Here is a 26,032-nt window from a genome sequence, read left to right as displayed (position 1 = left end):
TTAATGTAAGAAGTGTCCCTATTTTCTAATGGTTTTTTAATCTATATCTTACATTGACTGAGGTTTATTTATTTTTATTTTATGCATTTGGGTGTTTTGTCAGAATATATGTTTGTAAACAATGTGCATACAGTACCTTGGAGTCCAGGAGGGGGTGTCTGATGCCCTGAAACTAGTGTTATAAGTGGTTATCAGCTTTCATGTGGGTGCCAGGAATCAAAACCAGGTATCCCGGAAGAGCAATCACAGCTCGTAATGCTGAACCATCTCTCCAGTCCCCAAACATTTAATTTCATACTCATTCTAAAAGTTAAACTTTATAATTACTCTGTTGTTCTTTTTCTTTTTTTTTTAAATATATTTTTACATCATTTATCCTTTATGTTCCCTCAAACCCCTCCCATGTCCACACTGTCCCCACCCCCTTTCAAATCCATGGCCTATTTCTCTTTGTTATTGTAATATATTATATGTATAATATAAATTATATAAATTAATATACATATAAATTCAGCATACTCGGTCTATTTAATGTTACTTGTATGTACACTGAACAGGGTCCATTATAGAAAACTACAACTGGTCAAATGTAAAGGTTTTTCCTAGTGGTGAAGCACTGTGAGATTTCTGTGTTTGATGATTAGCCAGTGTTGGGTGACTGCCATGTCACCAAAGTCATGGAAGGGATGGTGCAACCTGGTTCCCACCTGTGGAACAGAGCCACCAGGGTGTGGGCCTCCATGAGTGTTGATGGTTGCTGAGTATAAGGCTCGTTTTGTTAATATATATGCTTTATATATTATTGTTGTTATATATATGTATTATATATGTAATATATAATATATACTATTTATTTGTTTACTTCATGTTCCTCCTTTAGGAAATATTCTCTGTCAAGGTTATTGGGGAATGTCTACTTTGCCAAGGTTAACAACTCCATATTAATCAGAGACAACACAAGATTAGGAGGCAAGGGTGTGTCTAATATGGTTGAGTGCTGTGACTTCCAGGACAGCCCTCAAGACTGTGGGAAGAAACTTTGAAAACATAAGTTCAAAAATCTATAGACAGGATTTATCAACTATGCAAAATATAAGGATGTAATATGATTATATGGCAGTCTTCACAGACCTAAAAGAACAGAGGCAGCTGCACTATAAGCCAGCTTGTCAGAAAGATATTAAGGGAGGATATAAAGAGATTTCGGGAGTGGTGGTTGCAGGGCAAGATCCCACCCAGCTAAGTTTATTGTTTGTGCTTATGAAGGCTGTCATATTCCTGAGTTGAAGGTGGTTTTAGGGCAGAACTAGTTTTGGTCCAGGTCCAGGTGTGGTGGGAATGGTAATTGCAGGACAGGATCCCACCCAGCTAAACTTATTATCTGTGCTTACAAAAGCAGGCAGATCTCTGAGTTCATCTGCAATGTTAAAAAAAAAATAGTGTGCTTGCTCTCTTTTTCCAAGAATCAGGGGTCTGGGGTGATGGAATGCTGATTTATCAAATAAATCAAAAGGGAATCTGGAGTAAATATGTAAATAAAAGACTAACCTTAGTCTTTGAGAACTGAGCTGTCTGGATGAGTGGTCTGGAGCTCTGCAGGAAAAGTTAGTTTAAGCAGAACACAGGGCTGTCAGCTTGCACCCCATGGTTGTCTTCAAGCAGTTTTTTTCACTGCTCTCAGACACCCCTTCTCTCAGGAGCCCCTCTCCAAGCTGAGGCTGGTTCTTGGCAGGTGCCCAGCCCCGGTAGAAATCTTCAACACAACTTGTGCCCCTAAGGCACAAGCATCCCTGTGGAATGGTAAGAACCAGAGGAACAGAACGTCTGTTGTGAGATTGTGCCTCTTATAAACATCAGGAAACTTCCACTATGACAGGGCAATGATGTGGCTGCTGAAACAAGATGCAAAGAAGAATGACAACAGTAGATGCTATATTAGTCAGGGTTCTCTAAATGAATGGGATTCATAGGACACACACACACACACACACACACACACACACACACACACACACACACAGTTTGTTTGACTGACTTACAGGATGTAGTCCAGCTAGTCCAATGATGGCTTTCCCACAGTAGAAGAACTGAGACTTCAGGGGTTCTATAGTTCTTGAAGGTGGATGTTCAGCTGGTTCTGGGGTCCTAAGAGGTTTGTAGAGCTGAGATCTCCAGTCTTTGTTGGGATCTCGAGGAAGTTAGTTCCAGGGTAGGTCAAGGAATGCCTCAGCAGGGGAACAGATGAACTAGTTGTGAGAGTGAGGGCAAGCAGCAAAAAGCAAGTTTCCTTCCAGGCTCCTTCATGTGGGCAGCCACTAGCAGGTGTAGCTCACCTGAAGGCTGAGTCTTCCTTCCCATCTCAAATGATCCAGTTAAGGAAATCCCTCACGGGCATGCCATCAGATTGAGGTTTAGTTGATTCCAGTGGTAGATAGATAAGAACCAAGAAACAGCTCTCACACATTGCTAACACATCTTATGGGGCCCCAACCCTAGACAAAGAACTCTAGGCAATTAAGGGATGCTGAGAATGAAAGAACATTCTTTCCCAGGAACGACACCACCCCTCCCAGCCATTGGTTATACAACACTAGTTAGTCAGCTAGGTTTTTGTGTTTTGGTTTGCTTTACTTAAAATGTTTTCATATGATATGTTTTAATTGTAGTTTTTTCCCTTCACCCAACTCTTCCTCTCTAGAACCTCCTTACCTTCTTGCCTACCCAATATCATGGTCCTCACCCCTCCAAAAGAAAACGACAAAAATCAAAAAACAAAACTGGCTCTGCTTATCTCTATCTTCTCCGTCACACTTATTTCTCCTCAATATTTTAAGGCTTAATTACTTATTTATTTTTCACTGTATATTTTGTTCTTGCATTTATCCATTTAGTCTTGCATCCATTCATCTACATACTTGTTCTGTTTCTACAAGGTAGACTATTAAATTATAACATAGTAAAGAATAGTGCAAAGCTCTTATCTTGGCGAGTTTTTTTTAAAAAAATACATTTTAGTACAAAATACATAAAAAAACAGATAAATGTAGTGATAATATGACTTCAGACAATGAAAAATGTCTTTGGAAAACAACAAAAGCAACACTTTGTAATGCTGTAAGTTGTCAGAGTCAAAAAGTTCCTTAGTGCAATGGCTACTATAAGAAAATAACACAGACACTAATTCATACAGAAAAAAGGATATTTCTGATAATTCTAGAGGATGTGATGTCCAAGCTCAAGATGCGGATAGGTTTCAGCATCTGGTGGGGGCTGCTCTTTGTTTTCTACATGGTACCACATTAATGTATGCTCTGAGAGGAAAAGGTTCTAATGGAAGGGGGCCCAGCTTGCCTAACACTAGGTAAAACCTCTTTTATAAGAGTCTTCATCACACTCAAAAGAAGGTGCACCAGGTGTTAGATCAACTTCTTAAACATGCCACCTCTTTATCCTTTCTTACTGGCAACTGAATGTTGGAGAGGACACAATGAACGCATTACAGGAAGACCCAAATTAACTGTAGTAGCCATGATGACATTCCTCAAATGGAGTTGATGTGGGTTATGTGAGAAATAGACAAGAATAAAATGTGAATACAATTGAGACTTGACACCACTTTCTAGGATGAAGCAGATTAAAAAGACACAAGTTAAAGAGAGGATACATTATTTATTTACAGATTAATGTCTCTCATTAGGGAGAAGCATGGTGGAACAGAGCTCACTGAGGGGCCCTTGGGGTGAGACAACTATGAAAGATAATGTTTTGGAATCATTTTTAGCTCCACTGTGCATCCTTGAACCTTAATTTTTTAAATGACATAAAATAATAGCATATTCTTATGGAATACAATATGATGATTTGGTATATGTATATAATGTATAACGATCTGTATCTTGGAACATGCATTTTTTTTGTATTACCTGTAAAATCTTCGGCTAAGTTTCTTACAGTTTGCATATTGAAGTGTTTTCTTCTCGCTATTACTATGAAACAGAACACTATCAGTTCTTCCTCTTACCTAAGATATTATTTTCCGGTTTCCTTCTATCTTCCACTTCCACCCTCTGTCATCATCCTGAACCCCTGATTCCACTCTCCCATTCTGTAAAATCTGTAAAATAAACTTTTTAAACTTCTAACAAATGATTGGAACATATGGTGTTTGTCTTTCTCTGCCTGGCTTATTTCACTTAGAGTAATGTTGACTCCTAAAACTTTAAGATGGGCAATTTCACAGTAGCTTAAAATCAAATGTTTATTACCCAAAGACATTCACAGCACTCATTACTAAACTCTTCAGAAGTTTTCAACTTAAAATACTGTCTTCAACGTGGGTCACAATAAAACCTAAAAGGGGAGGGGAGCAAGTTAGTAAAAAACAAACAAGCAAGCAAACAAAAACAAACAACAACAAAAACAAAACCCAAAGGAACAAAACAAACAGCGAAAAAAACCCCGAAAACCAAAACTTAGCAAATATATTGTTAATAAAAGAGAAATCTTGAAGTAAAACTTGTTTATTTTTATTCTATTTGTTCACATGGCATTCACATGTTTTGTTCTTTATAACACTGAACACTTATTACCTAGAAGGAAGGGAACCGCCTATGGTCATAGGAAGAACACGGAACATTGGAAGGCCAAGGCCAACTCTGGTTTGTTTACATCCAGGAATAGACATAAACTTCCCAAAGCTCACTTCCATTAACTGTGAAGTAGGATAATTTTGTAGACGCTGCCTATCTCATAGTGTTTTGGTGGCCTTTTGCCAAATAACTTTAAAAATGGAAGGTTTCTGTCTTGCCCCCTCCATAAATCATGAAGCTTTATAGCTGACAAGGCAAACCCCTTGATTTCAAATTTCTCTTTTACCAGGGCTATTACAAAGATCTCAAAGATCGTCTATATACGTTGAGAATGCTCCCGTAGCCGGACAGGCAATTATCATGCCCAAGCCATTGCAAACCGAGGCCTAAGTGAGACGCAAGGCAAGTTCAAGGACGTACTACTCAAGTCGTTCTGCATTGTAGTTACTGGTGTATTCAATTTATTTCCCAAAGAGACGATAAATTCCTGACTGTTAGAAACCATGTCTTGTATAATATTCTCATATTCCCACTATTGGCAGCAGTTATGAGCTCAATAAAGATTAGTTATATGAATCAGTGTGAGTGGGGAGGTAGGCTGTGGAGCTGGTATCACTACATATATAAACACTCCATAAATCTTCCAGTCCACATATACAGTTCCCTTGCTTCTCCACGTCTCTGTTTTTGGAATGTCCATATTATGAAACTAGATTAGTTTTCTTGGGCCACGTCCCCTATTCCCTTGTGTCGTGCTTGCCCTCCCATAAATATTTCCAAAGACATTCCAGAAAGATATGCACACCTCAATTTTCCTAAGAAAAGTATACTTGCTGTAAATGTTTTGGCAAAGTTCGTTCCATTCCTTGAAGCCTGTAGAAGACATGGTATAACGATATAGCTCCTTTTACTCCTTCATCGTAGGCATGCTGCAATGGCTTCTGCTAGGTATTTGTGTAAGGGCAAACAGTAAACTTTCCCAGAACCCTAGAAAACTCATCACAGAAGTGTACTCCCAGGTTATTTCCTGACCGCATTCTGAGAGTGGTTAAGCCCTGATGAGGTCGTTACAGACACAGGAAACAGCTGCAGAGGAACACACTGCCCGGAAATCTGCCTCGTGTTGTCTTAAGCCAAACTTGCTATCTCTTCTGAATGTAAGCTTTTTGATCAATGTCACTGTCAAAGTACATTCCAAACACACTGTGTTAATTTCAAAACAGGCCTAGATAAGAATATTGAGTGCTCAGAACACCTGGCGTGTTTCACAACTCGACATAAAACACAAATGGGACTATTTGATCATAATCTAGTTTCTTCTCTTTACGTGTGTGGTGCCCTGTAGACAAAACATCAAATAAGCTCCCAGTTCACGTGAGTATTGTTTTGTGGTTTCGTTGATTTGTACTTGGGAGATGTTATGACATATTGGGTCAAGTTCATAACTCAGAAGTTAGGAGGTCAGGAGTCGGCTATCAGCTATGATATTGGTCAGTAATAAACGCATATGTTGGACAAACCATTTCACTCTTTAAGATTAATATTCTTACCAGTTTGCAAAGATGGTTGAACTGAATTTGGGATATTTCCCAGCGATCACACTCTTTAGCGCTAATCACTTGTAGCACAAAATAACACAGTGCAAACTTAACTCCTTCATCTAGTAAAGTTGAAGATGGGCCAAGAAGAACTGAATGCCGGATGCAGAAAACTTGATTCCTTACATAAAGAAAGAACTTTTTTTTTTTTGATGAATTAAAGCAAAGTTCCAGGCTAGAGACTACAAATCAATGAATAATTCTCTTTAGGTATTGGGTGAGACTTCTCTATTATTCCAGCACTGGACACAAATGTCCAAGTTAAAATTAAAAGGACACTTGGGATGTCCATGTTTATAAGGCTGGTTAATGGATGTGATTGTAGCCAGACTATTTTATTTTATTTTTTCATCCATATACACATATCTATATTTATATATTAGATACAGGCACAGGGAGGTGGGGAGGGGCACGGGCTCTCCATGGGCCCCACCTCCACATCCAATCACATACATACAGAAGCAGCAAGGGCGTTACATGTGGCAGCTTGAGAGGGAGAGGGTTAGGCCTAGGCCTGGCTCCTCAGGGAAACCAGCCTTGAGACTTAGGAATGTCTGTCAGGGAAAATGGGGTTCCAACATGAGTATGAGGGCAGAGTTAGCCTGCTCAGTGTCCCCACCCTCCGCAGAAAGCACAGGTCCTAGGATGGTCATAGCCCTTCCATTCCAGAACAGGATACCAGAGCTGGGGCTAGCAGGGATAGATTAAGACACAGCAGCAGAGATCAGCTCTGGGGCCACCTCATCACTCAGGCCAAGGGGAGATGGGGCAGGGGACTGGAGTGGGAGAAGCCTGCTTGAAGCAGGAGACCCCGGCAGAGTGAGAGAAGGTGGCCAGGCCCACCCTTGGTCCAGCCTGGGCTGCCGGGGTCCGGATTGAGCAAAGTTCATTTTCTAACAATCTGCAGAGAAGGAGCAGGTAGGAGCAGGACCAGATCCAAAAGGACAGGGGTGTCTGTTCTTGTTAGAGGGCCTCTGGTGCCCCTGGCTGGAAGCGGGCTGTCTCTTGTAAGGTCAGCTCCTTCAGCAGCTCCTTGGGGAGATCATCCAGTTCCACGTCAAAGGTGAATGGCTCCTCTGCCACTGGTTCATCTGTCGGATCATAGTACTGTTCCAGGTAAGGGTGAGCCAGTGCTTCCTCTACTGAGATGCACTTGTTTGGGTTAAAGGTTAACATCCGGTCCAGCATGTCAAGAGCTTTGGAGTCAGATTTGGGAAAAAGCTTGGCCCAAGTCACCTTGGTTTTAGAGGGCAGAGACTGTAGGTAGTTTCGGGCCTTCATGTTAATGATACAATTTAGGTCCTCCTGGGATGGGGAACCCAGTATACCTATGTGGTTGAGCTGGTCCAGGTAGTGCTTGCCGGGGAAGATAGGCCGGTTGGAGAGCATCTCAGCCAGAATGCAGCCCACAGACCAGACGTCAATGGATTTGGTGTAGCCCTTGGAGTTAAGCATGATCTCTGGGGCTCGGTACCAGCGTGTGGCCACATACTCGGTCAGAAAGCCAATGTGGTCGTGCTCAGGGTCAGCAATCCAGGCCAGGCCAAAATCACGGATCTTAAGGTCTCAGGTGGTGTTGATAAGCAGATTGGAGGGCTTCAGGTCCCGGTGCAGCACATTGGCCGAGCGTATGTACTTGAGGTCCCGGAGGATCTGGTAGAGGAAGTAGCAGTTGTGGTCATTGCTCAGCTGCTGGCTCTTAAGCAGCTTGTACAGGTCCGTCTCCATGAGGTCCTGAACAATGTAAACATCTCTCATGGCTTCCAGGGTGGGTGCTCTGAGGATGTCTCGGATGCCTATGACATTCTCATGGCGGAAACGCAGCAAGATCTGGATTTCTCTCAGTGTGCGCTGACAGTAGGTTTGATGCTCGAAGGGGCTAATCTTGATAGCCACTCTGGTCTTGCGCACGTGGTCATAAGCTGAGCTGACCATGTCCGCATCTTCGCCGATGTACTGCAGCTGCGTGTAACATGGGCCCACGTCGAATGGCTGCCCCTTCACCACCACCACCTCCCCGGGGACCACCGGGACGACCCCAGCAGTTCCCTGGCCTCCCCTCGCCCAGGGCCGTCGCCACCGCTTCCCCCCCTGCCCCCACTGCCCTGTCCCAGACTTTTTTATTTACTTATATTTTTTGCTTTTATTTATTTATCAAAAATTATTTATATATGTGTGTATGTGTCTGCTTGTCTATATGTTCACAGTTTGTGTGCTGGTTTCTATAGAGGTCAGAAGAAGATATAGGGACAGTGGAAGTACAGTGATAAATAGTAGTAAACCTCCCAGTATGGGTGCTGGGAACTGAACCCGAGTCCTTTGCAGGAGCGGTATGTCCTTCTCATTGCTGAACCATTTCTCCAGTCTAGTATTTTAAAACATAACAAAATATCCAGTTTACTTAAACAGGACTATGTTTGTCTGTAAATGAGAGTAGAAAATTAAACCAACACCACGTCTAAGCAGAAAGAGCTAGAGCCTTGTTTTCCTGGTGGGGAGTTTCTTTGGGGAAATCCTTTCCTTGAGTCAAGGGATCCAAACCCAGCATTCCTAGAGTAGCCCCATGGAGAGAGCCTGACATATCTGTGTGACAAACTCCAAGGCAGAGGATCAGAGGCCATGCAGAACTCTGTGCTGAACTGACAGGCAAAAGGAAGTGGAAAGTAGAAGGTCTCTGTAAGAAAGCGCGAGAGGAGCAAGGTTCATTCTGAACGTTGTCACCTGAGGATGCCCCCAAAGATCTTGTAGTCAAGGACAACCTAGAAGCAAGAGGCTGTGGGGCACATGATTATAGGGAAGTACATATGGGGCTTGATAATTTCAAGTTTGGATAAGTCTCCTGGGCTGAAACTGTGTAGTTAAAAGACTATGAAAGTGCTGTTGAACAATTTGCTTCTGGGTTCCCTACAGAGGCACACAGCAGACATCATCTCACAGAGAAGGCTACTCATCTTGCCACTTCTTTCTGTTTCCTAAGAGGAAGGGATTCAGAAAAGGGATGAGGAACAATGAATGGAGAACTCCAGGATCTTCTCCATGCGCTTCAGGATAAAGCTAATGGACTAGGGGGGAACAGGACAATCTAGGATGTGGAGTTAAAGTTCAGAGAAATGAATCGGTTTTATCCATTTATGAATTTGACTTCGTGGTAGCCTAGAGTAGCTTAAAACCCATGGGAAATGGCAGTTTCAGAAAGAGGTAGTGAGGGGACAGCCCAGGTCGCAGAGGGAGAGGACTGTTCAAATTAAAAACAGGGTTGGAGAGATGATTTAAGAGCTGGCAAGGCTTACTCTTGCAGGGGACCTAGGTTCACTTCCCAGCATCCACAATCAGGTGGCTTCCAGCTGCCTGAAACTCCAGTTCCAGGGAATCTGTCCCTCTCTGGCTTTCTGGGGTGCTTGAATGACAGTGGTACACATAAAACTCACACACACACACACACACACACACACACACTCGCACACACACACACACACACACACACACTGTCATACACACTTGTATACTCTCATTCAAATGGATAAAGATAAAGTGAATCTCTTCTAAGAAAATGAGAGAAATTTTATTTATTTACTTTTAACACATAATTTGCCCTGTAGATCAGGTTAGCCTCAAACTTGCGTAGATCTTCGGTACACTAAGATTCTAGAGTTATATCCTAGACCTAATCCTAGACATTTTATTTTACTGTTTATCCTTCTCTATCTAGAACTTTTAACAAATTGGTAGCCAAATAATAGAATTTTCTAATACCTTCATCCAAATTGTGATTTGAGCCTAGAATATGCCCCATAGGCCCATATTTTTATTTATTTCTTTTTCTTTTTTTATTGTTTTTTTTATTTACATTTCAAATGTTATCCCCTTTCCCAGTTTCCTACCCATAACCCCCCCCATCCCATATCCCCTCCTCCTGCTTCTCCTCCACTCACCCACTCCTCCCTGCATTCTTCACCTGACATTCCCCTACACTGGGACATCGAGTCTTGGCAGGACCAAGGGCTTTTCCTCCCATTGGTGCCCAGCAAGGCCATCCTCTGCTACATATACAGCTGGAGCTCTGAGCAGTCTTGGGATAGTGGTTTAGTCCCTGGGAGCTCTGGTTGGTTGGCATCCTTGTTCTTATGGGGTTGCAAACCCCTTCAGTTCCTTCAATCCTTTCTCTAACTCCTCCATTGGGGATGACATTCTCAGTTCAATGGTTGGCTATGAGCATCCATCTCTGTATTTGTCAGGCTCTGGCAGAACCTCTCAGGAGACAGCTGTATCAGGCTCCTGTCAGCATGCACTTCTTGGCATCAGCAATAGTGACTGGGTTTGGTGATTGTAGGTATATGGGCTGGATCCCCAGGTCGGGTAGTCTCTGGATGGCCTTTCCTTCAGTCTCTGCTCCAAACTTCATCTCCATATTTCCTCCTTTGAATAATTTTGTTCCCCCTTCTAAGAAGGACTGAAGCATTCTCACTTTGGTGGTCCTTCTTGAGTTTCATGTGATCTGTGGATTGTATCTTGGGTAATTCGAACTTTTGTGGCTAATATCCACTTATCAGTGAGTACATGCCATGCGTGTCTTTTTGTGATTGGGTTACCTCACTCAGGATGATATTTTCTAGTTCAATCCGTTTGCCTATGAATTTCATAAAGCCATTGTTTTTGATAGCTGAGTAGTACTCCATTGTATAGATGTACCACATTTTCTGTAGCCATTCCTTTGTTGAGGGACATCTGGGATGTTTGTCCTTTCCAGCTTCTGACTATTATAAATAAGGCTGCTATGAACATAGTGGAGCATGTGTCCTTATTATATGTTGGAGTGTCTTTTGGATATATGTCCAGTTGTATAGCTGGTTCCTCAGGTAGTACTATGTCCACTTTTCTGAGGAACCTGCAGACTGATTTCCAGAGTGGTTTTACCAGCTTGCAATCCCACCAACAATGGAGGAGTTTTCCTTTTTTTCTACATCCTTGCCAGCATCTATTGTCACCTGAGTTTTTGATCTTAGCCATTCTGCCTCGTGTGAGGTGGATTCTCAGGGTTGTTTTGATTTGCATTTTCCTGATGACTAAGGATGTTGAACATTTCTTTAGGTGTTTCTCAGCCTTTCAATATTCCTCAGTTGAGAATTATTTGTTTAGCTCTGTACTCCATTTTTAATAGGGTTATTTGATTCTCTGGAGTCTAACTTCTTGAGTTCTTTGTATATATTTGGATATTAGCCTTCTATCACATGTAGGACCGGTAAAGATCTTTTCCCAATCTTTTGGTTGCCGTTTTGTCCTAATGACAATGTCTTTTGCCTTACAGAAGCTTTGCAATTTTATGAAGTCCCATTTGTTGATTGTTGATCTTAGAGCATAAGACATTGGTGTTCTGTTCAGGAAATTTTTCCCAGTGCCCATGTGTTTGAGGCTCTTCCCCACTTAGGCCCATTGTTTTAAACACTTGGACCCTGATTTGTGTAACTATTTTTGAAAACTAGGCCCTTTACATTGTAGGGCCTGGCTAGCCAGAGTAGGTCCCTGGGTGAGCCTTTGAATGTTTTTAGTTTGCCGGCTGGTCTGGTCTGTGTTCTGCTTTCTGTCTTCTACCATGTAAACACCCTTGGTCTTATGCTCCCTCACCAAGCCTGCTCCACAAGGAAGACTGAAATCTTTCTGAAGCTGAGAGCTAAAGTTCACCTTGTTTCTGTCAGATTTGGCTAATTGTACTAATGCAGTCCACAGTGGGAAATGACGTTGCTCCTGCCATTATTGCATAGACAGGTCACCATGTCTGATGCTACTTCAAGAGTTTGTGGAAAATCATGAAATACTAGCTTCCGTAGAAAAGAAAGATGCTGTTCAGGGTATCCACAGAAACGTTTCTACCTGTTTTTATAGGCAAGTGATTCTTCCCAAATAATTTCATATTATTTCATGGTCCAGTATATAAAATCCAGTAACAAACATGCGCTGGGAGGTAGATGTTCAAGTTCCCAGAGGTTTATCTACCAGAAGCCCTTGCTTACATTCCATTGATCAAAAAAAATAATTTTTTGTTTACATTTACAGTGAAAGTTTCCCCCTTTCCTTCTGTTCTTAAAAGGAGGGAAACGGGTATCTGCTGATGTTTATGCTTGAGTAACACTTTCAGTATTGTCTCACGATCTGAATCCTGCTGCAAGTGAAGGTTAAGAACTAGACTCATTTTGGTTGCAGGTAAGTGGCACTAAAATGCTGTACAACAATAATAGCTCACATTTCTGTAGGTATGTGTGACATAATCTATAGACATATATTTTATACAGAAATATATATAATATACTTATGGTCATATAAAACATACTATGCTTAGTATACAGATATACATTTCAATAGGAAAGCTATTCAGTATTTTGAGGGTCAATAATTGTATCCTTCTGTTTAAAAAATGACATACTAACCAAATGAGCAGTTTTAATGTAGTATAAAGCATTTTATGTTACTCCTATAATGTAATTTAAGAGACAATGAGATTTTAATTTTTCTGTAAAATAAAATAACTCGATTTCCTATTTCTTAGTCTGAACATATTTGAATCCTAATAATATTAGAAGCACATATTGCAATGATCTATTACTAAGATAGAAATATTTTAACTCTTCAGAGGAATGTATGTATTTCACAATACAGGTGCAGGAAGAAAAGCCACATATTAGTGAAAAATCTACATATGAACAAGTATGTTTTGTAATCAGGTTGAAGTTTATTTAACAACTTTTGAGCTCTCTTTGGGCATGAGGCACTTAGATACAAACAATGATATATTCTCAACTTTGGAGGAGGGTAGTGAAAAACAAGAGCATCTCAGGGAGACATCCTGAGTACAGGGACAAAACAGAGAAGACTTAAACCGTGCTAGGGTCTGAGGCGAATGCAAAGCAGAAATGCTTGGGAATTAATTTTCAATCTCGACTGCACAGTAGGATCTTCCTGCTAACTTCAAAACAAAATGCTTCCTCAAGGCTCTAAACAGGATGAAGAATTTTGAGATGGTACCCTTGTGAGTCCCTGCTGATTCTCATTGCATTTCAATGGAAACCCACTGTCAGGGTTCTGGAGAGTGAAATGGGACTTAATGAGAAATGAACAAATTCCCCCATCCATAAACTACCATGACTGATTCATTAGCTTAGATAGTTAGAAGGTGGGCCCATTCCTGAACGAAGGGCAGATGATTTGCAGCCCCTAACCTACAGTGAGGATGAATTTTAAACTGCATTTAAGCTACAAAGCCCTTTGGAATGCACAGTATACTCACTGCCCCATAGGCTAAGAACTCTTGGAACATAAAGCTCAGGCCTTATTTATCTATCTTTGTATTTCTACAAGTTCTAACATAAGGTTTGTCACCCAGTTGGCATCCAATAAACTTTTGCCAAAAGAGTAAATGAATGAATAAAAGAACAACACAAATAAACACACATCGAGCTCTTCAAACAGCACACGTGCACGCACACACACACACACACACACACACACACACACACACACACACTCACATACAAGATTAAAGAGAAATAGTATCCTTATGGTTTACATTCAAGTGAAGGTTTATAAGGATATGCAAGCTTATGGAATGAATCAAATTAAGTTGATTTATCGCAGCTTTCAAACAAAATGTGAAGAAACTGGAAAAATATGCATAGGAACATGTCTCTTATGCTAAATGCTTAGGCTGAGAACAAAGCTTCATGCACAGACAATTTAAACAACAGGAGATTTCCAGGAAAAAAAAGGTCAATATTTAAATGAACAGTGGAATTCTTGGAAAGCAACCACATTTTCTTTGGAGTCTCCCCTGATCCCCACTCCCTGCTTTATAAAAGATGGTCTGACTTTGAAAATGAGTATGAAACCCCAGTCTGTTTCTGTCTTGTGTTTCTGTCTCTATCTCTCTGTCTCTGTCTCTCTCTGTCTGTGTCTCTGTCTCTGTCTCTCTCTGTCTCTGTCTCTCTCTCTCTCTTTTTCTCTCTCTCTGCATCTTCCTCTCTCTGTGTAAATAATGCTTGGATTCACACATTATGAAGATATTCAGAAAAAAATAAATCTGCCACCCACCAGAATTCTGTCTCTTACCTGAATTGCAAATTCCATATCACAGAACGAAGAAGTCGCCTGTGGTATTTAGGTGCTTGGGCTCTGGAATATGAATATCTAGGCCCAGAGTATTACTAGGTCTGAAATGTTACAGAAACCTTCAGTGAGTATGAAGAATAAACAACAGACAGAGACAGCATCTTGGTGGAAACACCATTATTAACTTAAGGATTAACAGGAGGAAGCCAGGGCTGTGGAAGGTTCCAAGAAGGAAGAATGTGAACAATACAGCACAGTCACACAGTGGAAGAGTAGAAAAGTTAGTCTCTAGATAAACAATACAGTTGATCTGAGGAATGATGAGAATTAATGGCGGGCCTGACATACTTGATGAGTGGCCCACATATGCTCAAATGTTTTAATGCCCCAACAGTTTAGTGGAACTGTCTGGGAAGCATTGAGGGTAGCCTAGTTGGGGTCGGTGTGACACTGTGGGTAACCAACAGTTCCCACCCACATCTGCCTGTTGCTTGTGAATCAGATGTGAGGTCTAAGCTATAACTCTAACATTATGTCTGCCTACATGTCACCACAGTGATCACGGACTAACCCTCTGACCCTGTAAGGAAGCCTCCAGTTAAAACTGAATTTTATGAGTTGCCTTGGTCATGGTGTTTAGCACCTATTCACAGTAATGAAACAGTAACTAAGACGGTAGAGAAACTTATAATACAGCTTTTCACTTTCCTCCGGGTCCGAAGTATTGAAACCCCACTTCTTGGTTCTGCCCATTGTTGCCTTTGACAGGTGAACATTCTTAGTAAACCAGCCTCACTGAGGCTGGAAATCAAGGGAGAAAAGTGGATGAAGAAGATGCATATTAATGGAATTGAGTTGGAGCAGGTAAGGATATGCATCTGTCCATTTGGTGCAGAAATAAGGGTATATTCCAAGTGCTGGTGGTTATGGTGATTTATGTGGTACTTGGGAAAATAAAACTGAATGAATATGGCTATTCGGAAGAGAAAAGGGGAAGAAACAAAGGGGATAGAATTGGGAAGAGGTAAAGTTCTTTTTCAAAAAATTAAATTTAAGGGATATTTGTTTGGACCTAAGGAATCTTTTTTTTTAAAAATTGAATATTTTTATTTACATTTCAAATGTTATTCCCTTTCCGGTTTCCTGACATAAGCTCCTATCTCATTCCCTCCCTTCTTCTATAAGGGGTGTTCCCTCCTAACCACTCCCCTTCATACCTCCCACCCTGACATTCCCCACACTGGGGGTCCAGGCTCTTGCAGGACCAAGGGCTTCCCCATTGGTGCACAAGGCCATCCTCTAGCATATATGCAGCTGGAGCCATGGGTCTGTCCATGTGTAGTCTTTTGGGTAGTGGCTTAGTCCCTGAGCCTGGTTGGTTTGACATTGTTGTTCTTATGGGGTTGCAAGCCTCTTCAGCTCCTTCAACCAAGGACTTTTTCTTGAAATAATGGTGTCTGGAGGCACTGTGCATTTGACAAAGCTAAAAGGATTCACTAAGGTGAATTCTTCTTGTTTCCTGGTAAATCATAGAATACTATTCAGCATTAAATCTGGACTCCAGAGATGGCCTAGAAGTTAAGAGTGCATACTGATCTTGAGGGGATAAGTCGGAGGGCCCAGTGCCTACACTGGATAGATCACAACTCTCAGCTTCAGGGTACCTAGTGCCCTCCTCTGGCCTTCGTAGGTGCCTGCATTGATGTGCATGCCCCCATATACATATGATCAAAACTTGAAACAGGGTCCTTAAAATTGTGTCTCATATTTTTATAATACACATAATATAAAAGCATAATTCTTATGCTATAAATGAATAAATGTGCACCTTAGGTATGTGCTCAATTTTATTGATAAGTGTGTGTGTGATTAAAGAGGACTGAGGCCATAGTATCCAAGAAGCAAAATACTCATTCTCTCAAAAGTCAATATTAAATAAGGAATCATCGAGTCAGGGATGTGAAAAAAATATTTTGGCAAAGTAAAAAATTAAAAAGTGGAAAACAGGTGTGGCAGTTCTATTTTAAAAAACAAATCTTTTTCTTCTTCTTCTTCTTCTTCTTCTTCTTCTTCTTCTTCTTCTTCTTCTTCTTCTTCTTCTTCTTCTTCTTCTTCTTTTTTTTTTTGTGCTTTCTTGAAGCCTCTGCTTATATCTTAATGAGGTGAGCTTTCTGAAGCTGGGAACTGAGTAGAACTTAATAATATTTTTATTTTATTACTTTTCCAGAACAAAGACTTTGGTCATCAATGACTGATCCTGGAATACCAAAAATATCAGGTATGAAATAAATATTTCTGAGAAGAAGGTGCCAGGAGACTCCGCTTTGATTCTTTTCTTAACTCAATGGTCTTTGGATGTCCTAATGTCTCGTTTCTAATCAGACAGAATGAAAAAAAAATAGGTGTCCCGGTTGCCAAAACTGAGGCAATCATGCTTCCTTTTTTATAACGGAGGTAGTAAAACAATGTCAAAGACAGAAAACATCTTGTTCCAAACACTGAAAAATTCTGGGTGTTAATGTAGCTTGACTAGCATGATGGCAATAGCAATCATCTGAAAAAGTATAAGATTTATCTTTATATACTGTCTGCTTTTAGGCCCCAGATGACAGAATTTATAGTTCATATGAAACGTAAAAGTTTTCTCTCTCTTCAGTTGAAGGGACAATGCGATTATTTACTATATTTAGGGTTTTTATAATGGCAGATCCTGCCGGAAGTTCTTTATTATGCAAAAAGACACATTTTAGTCTGAACTAGTCAGTGGCAGGACATTTCTTTAGACCCCGCTTCATTTCTTTGAGTTTCCCTTTGCCATTGAGGGCTGGGTGACCTTCACCCCTGCAGTGTGCTTTTTTTAGTAGAATAATCTAATAGAACGATTTTTTTTGGGCAGGCGAGAAAGGACAAGCGTTTATATATGAAGGCTTGTAATGGGCTCTTGACAGGACAAAACCAAATGTTCTGCCAGCATTTAGATCTGATGACACGGCAATGAACTACTGAAAATACAGGGACACACCTTCATACAATGTGGGGCTGTAGGTCATCCCAGCAAATAACTGTGTACCACAGAATTCCTTCTGGCCAGAAACATTCTAGATGTTCTTTTGAAACTAAAAGTTTATGTAAACATGAAAATTTCCATCACATTGCAATTTTTTTTCATCATTAATATTCAGGGCTCAATTTGCCAGTGCTGTTCCATTTTACTTCATGAATACTTCTCAACAGTTGAAGGCCAACAGAAGAGTTAAGCCTAACTTTAAAAGACCTATAATTGAAATTATACTTTTGATATATCTTTCACACATTTTTTAAAAAATTTCTAACACATTGCTGCTTTAGTTGAATATTAGTTCTTTACTTCTTTATCACACTATTAAGAACTATACTTTTAGTGTCGATTTGAATTCCAAGTAACTTTGTCCAGTTTGGTAAGTCTGTAAGTTTAAATTGTGGGTGCTCTGTCACCCCAGGGTAACATTGATAAGGACCAAACGTCAACTAGAACTGTAAACCTGGAACCCAATGTAGCAAGGCTACATTCATACTCTATGTCTTTGTAGGTTTCCGGCTTCCCACAATCCAATCTGAACATCTTAAACTGGTAAGAAAATGATTTGTTCTCAGGATAGAAATACAGGAAAAGCAGAGTGCTATCATGTCCTCATGCATTGCATAGTTATGGCAGAGCTTCTATAACAAATGACAAGGACAGAAAGCCATGACAGGTGAAATGGTTACCCAATCAAGTTTTATTTAAATTTATTTTCATGCTATGTGTAGGAATTATATATATATATATATATATATATATATATATATATATATATGTGCACCATATGACCAGCGGGTGGTGGAGAAGGCCAGAAAGGAGAATTGAATCCTCAGGAATTGAAGTTATAAACAGTTGTGAGCCACCGTGTCAGCACTGGAAACCAAACCCAGGTCTTCTGCAAGAGCTTCAAGTGCTCTCAACGGTTGAGCCATCTCTCTATTTCCTTTGTAACCTTGTAACATACTTTCATGGGAGGTTGGTTGGAGTGAGTGAGTAAGTCAGTCAGTCAGTCAGTCAGTAAGTTAGAGTAAGTTAGAAAGCCAAAGGAAGGTCAGAAAATATGACCTTGTGTCAGGGGAAAGCATCCTGCATCCTATAAGCATCTATATGTATCATGTGACTAAGATATGGAGTTCACTTGCTGTATTAAGCTGGAGTTTAGGATACTACAGTGAAGATATATTTTAGATGAGCTTAACACTGAAGTCAGTAGGCATACTTTGAGTATTAGATTATACCATAACACGAGGGTGTAACAGCCAATCAGTTGAAAGTCTAAAGGGATTAGTCGAAAGAGAAGGAATTCTGCCTGCAGATTGCCACCGAATCAAGAATGCACCTTCATCTTCTGCCAGAGTTTTGACATTTCCGTGCTGCTGATCTGATTTGCATTTTTCCGACTTGCCATAATCTCTTTCCTCACATAAGTGTTTGAGGGTATATGTGTACACTGAATGAATTCCGTTTCTCTGGAGGAACTCTAATATGGATAAATTGAGATTCCTTTCCCAAATTACTTCAATAAATTATATTGGCATTGCTTTTGAGAAAAATACAGTCTTGCAATTGTTCATTCACGTGTCTTTTCTTTATTTAACCAAGCCTTGAAGCATGTGTGCACTGCTCTATCAGGGGCTGCACATGGTACTGGACACACCAGTAGTAAGACTAAAGTACCGTTGACTTTATACTTAAATGTCCTGCTGATCTTTGCCCACTTGGTTCTGCTGTTAGTCCCAACACCTGCTGGTTTGCAGAAGAAACATTTTCCATCCTGAAGTAAAGCCTTGACAACAAGGTCCTTACCCAGAACTGCCTTTGTGGAATTACAATTCAAATGTTTCCATAGCTGAGGTCAATTCACTGCTAAAAATTGCTCCAAAATCACCAATTATTATAAAATTTCCAACTACTGAATGCAAACACTCTCTCTATCTGAAGATTAGTTTGCTTTTGTTTTGTTTTGTCTGGTGTTCAAAGCAAACAACAATTGGAAGAGGTTTCCTGTCACATTTGTCCTTGATAGACTGATACTTAATAATTTAGAAATAACTGTTTCTCATCAGGAGCAGGGCCTCTCTCTGACTCTGTTGCCTGTCTTTGGGTCCCTTTTCTCTAACTGAGCTGAACGTCTTGCCTCAACAAAAGAAGATGCTCTTAGTACTACTGCAGCTTGATTTGCCAAGATTGATTGTGATTCATGGGAGACCTCCTCTCCTCTGAGGAGAAAAGGGGGTGGATAGGAGAGAGGGAATGTGAGAGGGATGGACTGGGAGGAAAGGAAGGAGGAGAAGCTTCAATCTGGATGTAAAGTAAATGAATAAATAAACTAATGAGAAAAAGTAACTATTTCTTACCCAACATGTTTTCTTACCTCATTTTTTAATGTTGAGGAATTTTACATTTGATTCTGGATTAAGAAGAGTAGAGAGAATAAGTACAATGACTTTCTTTGTATCTTTGCTCTCCTGTGTTGATGAACTGAAAATCAAATTTAGCCCCATGAGACTAGTCTTTACCCTGTTCTGATGCTCTGTGACTCATCATATTCTCTTCTCTCTCTCTCTCTCTGTGTGTGTGTGTGTGTGTGTGTGTGTGTGTGTGTGTGTGTACATGGACATCTGGTATGGGAAGAGCAGCGGTTGATACCACTTGTCTCCCTCAAGCCCTCATACCTGGTTTGCTCTTTGAGACAGAGTGTGCTCACCATCATGCTTGGATTTTAAATGGATCCTAGGCTCTGAACTCAGATCCATGTTGTTTTGTAGAAGTGCTTAAAAAACATTACTGTCCTGAGTTTAGAATTTATTTTTATCTTGCCCAGTGCTGGAACAAATAACCTGGATTCTAAGAAAAAAATCACCCAGAGAAATTGGAATAGGTCAGGAAAATCCTCAAAACAAGTGTAGCTATTTCACTACCTGAAAGCTCTTTCAGTCCCTGTAGACACAGTCACCTCCTCTTGTTTAGGGACTGTAGTTGAGGTGGCTATGGTTTAAGTGATCAAGGATAGTTGATAAAGTAGCCTGGTCTATTACATTGTTTAGCCCAGTCATGTCTCATGCAGTGCATTTTGAATGAATTGCTTCCTCCCTACCAGGTACCATCATTCTACCAAGTTCAGTGGTGCTATGTTAATGTCAACATCCTTTCATCTTTACATCAAAAAAAAAGTTTTCCTTTCTTCAAGGCCAAGAAAGAAAAATGGTCTATACTTCATTTTGTCAGGGACAAAGCTGGTCCAACAAACCTGGGAGGGGAGAGTTTAAGTTGTTCAAAGAAAGAGACCAAGATAAAAAATACCTCAGACTAAACATTTACTGTCTATCTGGAGCTGACTTTGACCAGTCTGTAAAATCTGGCAGTATGTGTTAGAGGCAGTCGGTGGTCCTGAGGCTTGCCAGTTTCTCATCCAGAGACTGAGGTGGCCACAGGCATCTAATTATTATTGTCAGGATTCAAAAAGTCTAAATAAACATCAACATTTTCATAAGGAAATGTAGGAATTCCAGATGCGCCAACCTGGGGAGAGAAAGGCTCTAGAAAGGAAGTGGAGGCAGACACTCCCACACCTCTTGGACAGACATTCATATTTCCTACTCTGGGCATCCGTTTGCCTCTTAACACGAGAACTGAGCAAACATCACTTTCACAGACTGGCCCAGGACAGTCCAGCCCAGCCCAGCAAAGGCACATTTTGATTCCAGAAATTCTCCACGTTGACTAAAGGAGTCTACCTATGAACATTCCTGGCTGTTTTTCTCCACGCTGAAACAAGAATGTCAAGTCATTTCCCCACTCTTTCCTCAGGGGAAAGAACACCATTGAGATGGAAACTCTTCATTCTAGACAGGTCTGGTTTCTAGAAGACCATAGTCACTATAAAAAGCTGTGTGCAGTAAGGTCAAACATAGGGACACACCAGGAATGCTATGCACAGTGTTCTGTGATGTTTTGGAAAGGCTGGTTTTGTTCTTAAAAAGGAAGAGACACTGGCATGTTCTTTAAGTACGCTGTCTTCTAGGCTGAGCTTCGCTCCTATATAAATTCACCACAGCCAGAGCTCTTAATTAAATGTGCTAGAAGAGAATTTGCCTCAAAAATAGCAACACAAGAAATGAAAGCCACTCTTTTTGGATGTGGTGGTTTTTTTGTTTGTCTGTTTGTCTGTCTGATTGACTGACTGACTGGTTGATTGATTGATTGATATGTTGGTTCTCAGGTGTACATCAGAATCAAATTTCCTTAAGTTCTCCTGCTGCAGCGGGGCCTCTGTGCCGAGGAAGGAAGGATGGAAGGGTTCCTCATGCTTGTCTTCTCACTTGACACCAATCACTGTCCCTGAAAAGCAGCACTGAAAATGTGGACAATATAGCCTTTCAGATATTTTGATTTTTTTTTGTTTTTCAGATTATAATATAACTATACAATTTCCCCATTCCCTTTCCTCTCTCCAAAGCCCCCCAGTGTAACCTCCACCATTGCTTGTTCTCATTTCATGGTTTCATGTTCTTTAATTTTTGTCACATGTATCTCTATATATGTACATGCATACATAAATATATACACCTAAATGTAGAAGTACAACCAGCTCACTCTGCATTACTTTACTTTTATGTTTATATTTTCAGGGTTAGCCATTTGGTATTATAGAACCTAATAAGTATGCTTTTCTTTGGGGAAGAGTTTTATCTCATTCACAGAATTCCTTGGTCATCTGTAGTTCTTTGACTTACATTAAGGCCTCCCACACAAACGTTTCCTCTTCCATGTCAGCACGAATATTGATGTCACCCTTGCCGAAGTCATGTTTAGGCCACCGTGTTGGTGGGACCCCATGGGTGTAGCTTCTCTGACTTTTCTGCTTCTCTACATTCTCAACGTAAACTTCCTGCTCAGATATTCAGATGGTCGTGCTTGAGGTCACAGTAGAATGGTTTTAGCAAATAAGTCACAAGTCATCTGAATGACAAGTATTTCCCTTAGAGGTGCCATTTGCTTGGCATATACTAAATGGCCCACTGCACTCAGGCACATTTATCTTTAATCTCTGTTTATGAAAAGGGTAGTTTTTGTTCCTTCAAGACTTTTGAGGCGTTCAAGAATGGAAAAATATGAAAATGAAGACATAGGAAGAAGGCACTTCTTAAAGAACAGAAGCCGACTGGCATCAATGCTTTTCTTGCCAGGTTTGGGGGAGAAAAGAAGCTGTGGCTGGTAAAGTTTGATCCTAAAACTCCAAATGTATCTTTGATTTTAAAGTAGGACCCCATTGTCTAAGTGATAGAAATGCTGATTTGATTATGGTCTAGCCTAAACAACCATGCAGGATTTGATTTTTCTTCTTCCTTTGGATGCTTGTATTTTCGCAAGGCTATCAATGAATCCCTTACAACTTAATTGAAGCTGACTTGTGGTTGAAGAAAAATTAGAGTAAAAAGGTTAACAAAGCTCCAGGAATGGTTCTTCAGATACAAAATTTATGACCTGATTTAGAGTCATCTGAAGAAACAGTACTTTATGAGTTAGTATATACTGGGTGTTGGTTTTCTCTGTTCCTCTCTAAGCTGAGAGGGGTATGATCTCTTAATGTCAGGGCAATGCTTGATAGTGCTATGCTGTAGAGCTGAGTCAGCCCGTATCCTGAGAATGGGGCCCACATACACTTGAGAAAATAGACTCAAGCTTGCCCATCACTGTCAGCTAAATTAGATGGACCTTAGCACTCAAGGATTGAAACATATTTACTTTAAAACATACCAAGTCATAGGACAAGGCCAAGTGTGTGTTTGGCACAGGCTTATCTACTATATCCATTTGTATATTTTAATGGAATCTGTTAGTATATGTAAGCTTCTCTACAGAAATACAATCCAGACATCCCCGGAGGGAAGCAACTCAGTAAAATCATTTTCCGATCTACACTAGGGTTATGATACTGAAACGTGTAAAGGGTCGGGAGTTAGCCCAATCTGTAGAATTATGACATGATATGAATTTCATTTATTCCCTATGAATTATCATCACAAAACCTATTAAAAGCAAGGCAAATTCATGCTAAAAATATAATAGAGTATTTCTTGTGATTACAGTCTAATGCTCTTGGATTAAAGCAGAATTAGGAATTGGGAAAATTTGTCCAGGCTCAGTTCTACAAACTCACTGTGTGACTGTAGGTTGATGTCATTATGCAGGTGAAGGCGACAAGATAAAACGAAGCTCGTCATTGGATGAGAAGGAAGGGAAGTGGGAACAGAGGTTTTAGAAGGGAGGGAGAAGACAAGAGAGAGGCCAGAGTTAGAGAAGGACCTGAGAGACCATGGCGGCAGATATTAAGATTCTTCTCTGCGCATAGATACAGGTTGTTATGACTATTTTAGAAGGATGGGTGTCTACAGGACTTTGTGCTGTCTAGATGGGTAAATTATATCTTATCAATTGGATCAGAGGTTATTGTGTAGTGTGTTCTTTCCTGTGGTGACTTAATTGAGTTCAAAAGGGTATATGGTGGCAGGACGCATTGAGCCTGCCACAGAATTGGGATGTGTATGCATGGTGGGGTAACAATCCACCCTGGGAACTAGGCGGGTAGAGAGATTGCCACAGGCTCAGAGAGTAACCATTGGCAGTGTGAGATGAAATGGAGCTGTGAGTGAGGGCAGGGTGTCATGACTTGTCAACCGCCTGGGTCAGAGGGAGCCTGGGAGAGAAAGTGCAGAGGGGTAAGCTTGGGAACTGGTCCTATGCACCTAAAAGATGTAAACAAACTAAGCTTCAGTGTCTTGTTTTGATAATTAAAAGGAGTTTGACTCTTTGATATATTTTACATTATAGTTATCAATTTGCACAGTTGATAAGTGGAAAATGGAAGGAAAGAAATGCAATAATGGGATTACCCTTTATATATTCTCCTTTTCAGACGCCTTCTCTGTGGGGATGTTTTCAGGCCACCAGCAGCCCTCTCTTGTTCCCATTTAGCATAGTCAGGACAGGAACCATGACAAATGGTACAAACTAGATGTGGAAACTCCAAATAAGCAAACTTTTGATACTAAGGATGGTCTAGAGTCAGAGACTCAGATTCAAGTCAAGGACTTGAATCTCTCCTTGGTGTCTGAAGAGACAAAGGGTCAACTTTATAACGTTTAAATTCTGAGATGGAAAGTGGAGGGTGAGTAGGTCACGGTGCGTAAGGTTAGCTTTTCCTTTTGCTGTCTGGTCATCCTCATCAGTCTTCTGCTTCTTGGTGTCAACATCATCATCCTCATCATCCTCAGCTACCCGCTTGCCGGTAGGAGCCTCAGCTTCCTCATCTTCATCTCCATCCTCTCCGCACCATCACCTTCTTCCTCTTCCTCCTCCTCTTCCTCCCCACCTTCTTCCTCTTCTTCATCTACCTCATTGTCAGCCTCCTGCCCCCCATTTTCCTCATTTTGAGCGTTCCCATGGGCCGGTGCGTCTCTTCCATTCTCTGCCTCCTCCACAACTTCCTTCTTCTCCTTCATGTCCTTGGTGGTGATCTCCGAGCTGGTGTCCCACTGCCGACATAGTCGTGGTGGTCGAGTAAGGGAATTAACCATCGGGGTAGAAAGCTGTTTGAGTCCCGCATTGAAAAAAGGGGTGGGCGGCCGAGGTGGCTGCAGGAGCACGGAGCACGACAGGAACAAGGCAAGATGGTTTTGGAGCAGCCAGTCAGGAAACCATTTTTTTTCTCCATCTTTATTAACTTGAGTATTTCTTATTTACATTTCGATTATTATTCCCTTTCCCGGTTTCCTGGCCAACATTCCCCTAACCCCTCCACCTCTCCTTCTATATGCGTGTTCCCCTCCTCATCCTCCCCCATTACCACCCTCCTCCCCAACAATCACATTCACTGGGGGTTCACCCTTGGCAGGACCAAAGGCTTCCCCTTCCACTGGTGCTCTTGCTAGGATATTCATTTTGCTACCCTATGAGGTCAGAGTCCAGGGTCAGTCCATGTATAGTCTTTTAGGTAGTGGCTTAGTCCCTTCTGGTTTGCTTGGCACATACCGAGCCCCTTCAAAGTCTCCTAAGATTCCTTCTTGGGGGTCCTTTCTCAGTTCAGTGGTTTGCTGCTGGCATTCGCTATGTATTTGCTGTATTGTCTCTCAGGAGCGTTCACATTCCTGTTGGCCTACACTTCTTTGCTCCATCCATCTTATCTGGTTTTGGTGGCTGTATATGTATGGGCACATGTGGGGGAGGCTCTGAATGGGAGAGGAAACCATTTTTATCGAAACAGTTGAATTGCCTTACTTTAACTAACAATGAGCGTCGAGCGAATCCAGAGTTGACAGTGTCAGCTTTAACCCTCTTATCCCAGCTTGTATCACATCACCTCCAGTGAGTTCTCAGGTGTGACCTTGTCCTTTGTAGAACATTTTCTCATGGATAAAACCTGACCTAATTTAGAGTGTTTTAAGTCCAGTTCTTTCATCAACATCTTCAAGTAGAAAGATTCTTAAACAATTTTTCTGTGCCTGAAGTTTTAATGCATAAAATTTAAGCTGCAAAAGGAAACTTTAACCAATATTTCTGACTCTCCTATCCGTCGCTGTCAGTGTGAGACTTTGAGCTCAGCGAGAGCCATTCTCATCTGAATGAGTTCAGTCAGATTGTTACTGAGTGTCAGAACAGTTATCTGGAAATAAGCCATTCCGAGT

The 26,032-nt window shown here is 41.0% G+C and overlaps 1 protein-coding gene and 1 pseudogene across 1 annotated transcript; both read right to left on the bottom strand.

The window, feature by feature from the left end:
- Positions 1-6,885: 6,885 nt before the first annotated feature.
- Positions 6,886-23,572, bottom strand: LOC116898328 (mitogen-activated protein kinase 3-like). The gene is given in 2 exon segments (XM_032899659.1): positions 6,886-8,292; positions 23,509-23,572. Coding segments are annotated over 2 exon segments (1,206 nt in total). The 3' UTR covers positions 6,886-7,150.
- Positions 23,573-24,413: 841 nt separating this feature from the next.
- LOC116898327 lies at positions 24,414-24,925 on the bottom strand (annotated as a pseudogene).
- Positions 24,926-26,032: the final 1,107 nt, after the last annotated feature.

This window comes from Rattus rattus, chromosome 4 (genome assembly GCF_011064425.1).
Source record: "Rattus rattus isolate New Zealand chromosome 4, Rrattus_CSIRO_v1, whole genome shotgun sequence".
Classification (NCBI taxonomy): Eukaryota; Metazoa; Chordata; class Mammalia; order Rodentia; family Muridae; genus Rattus; species Rattus rattus.
The sequence above is the reverse complement of the archived record's forward strand: the minus strand, read 5'-3'. Positions and strand labels throughout refer to the sequence as shown.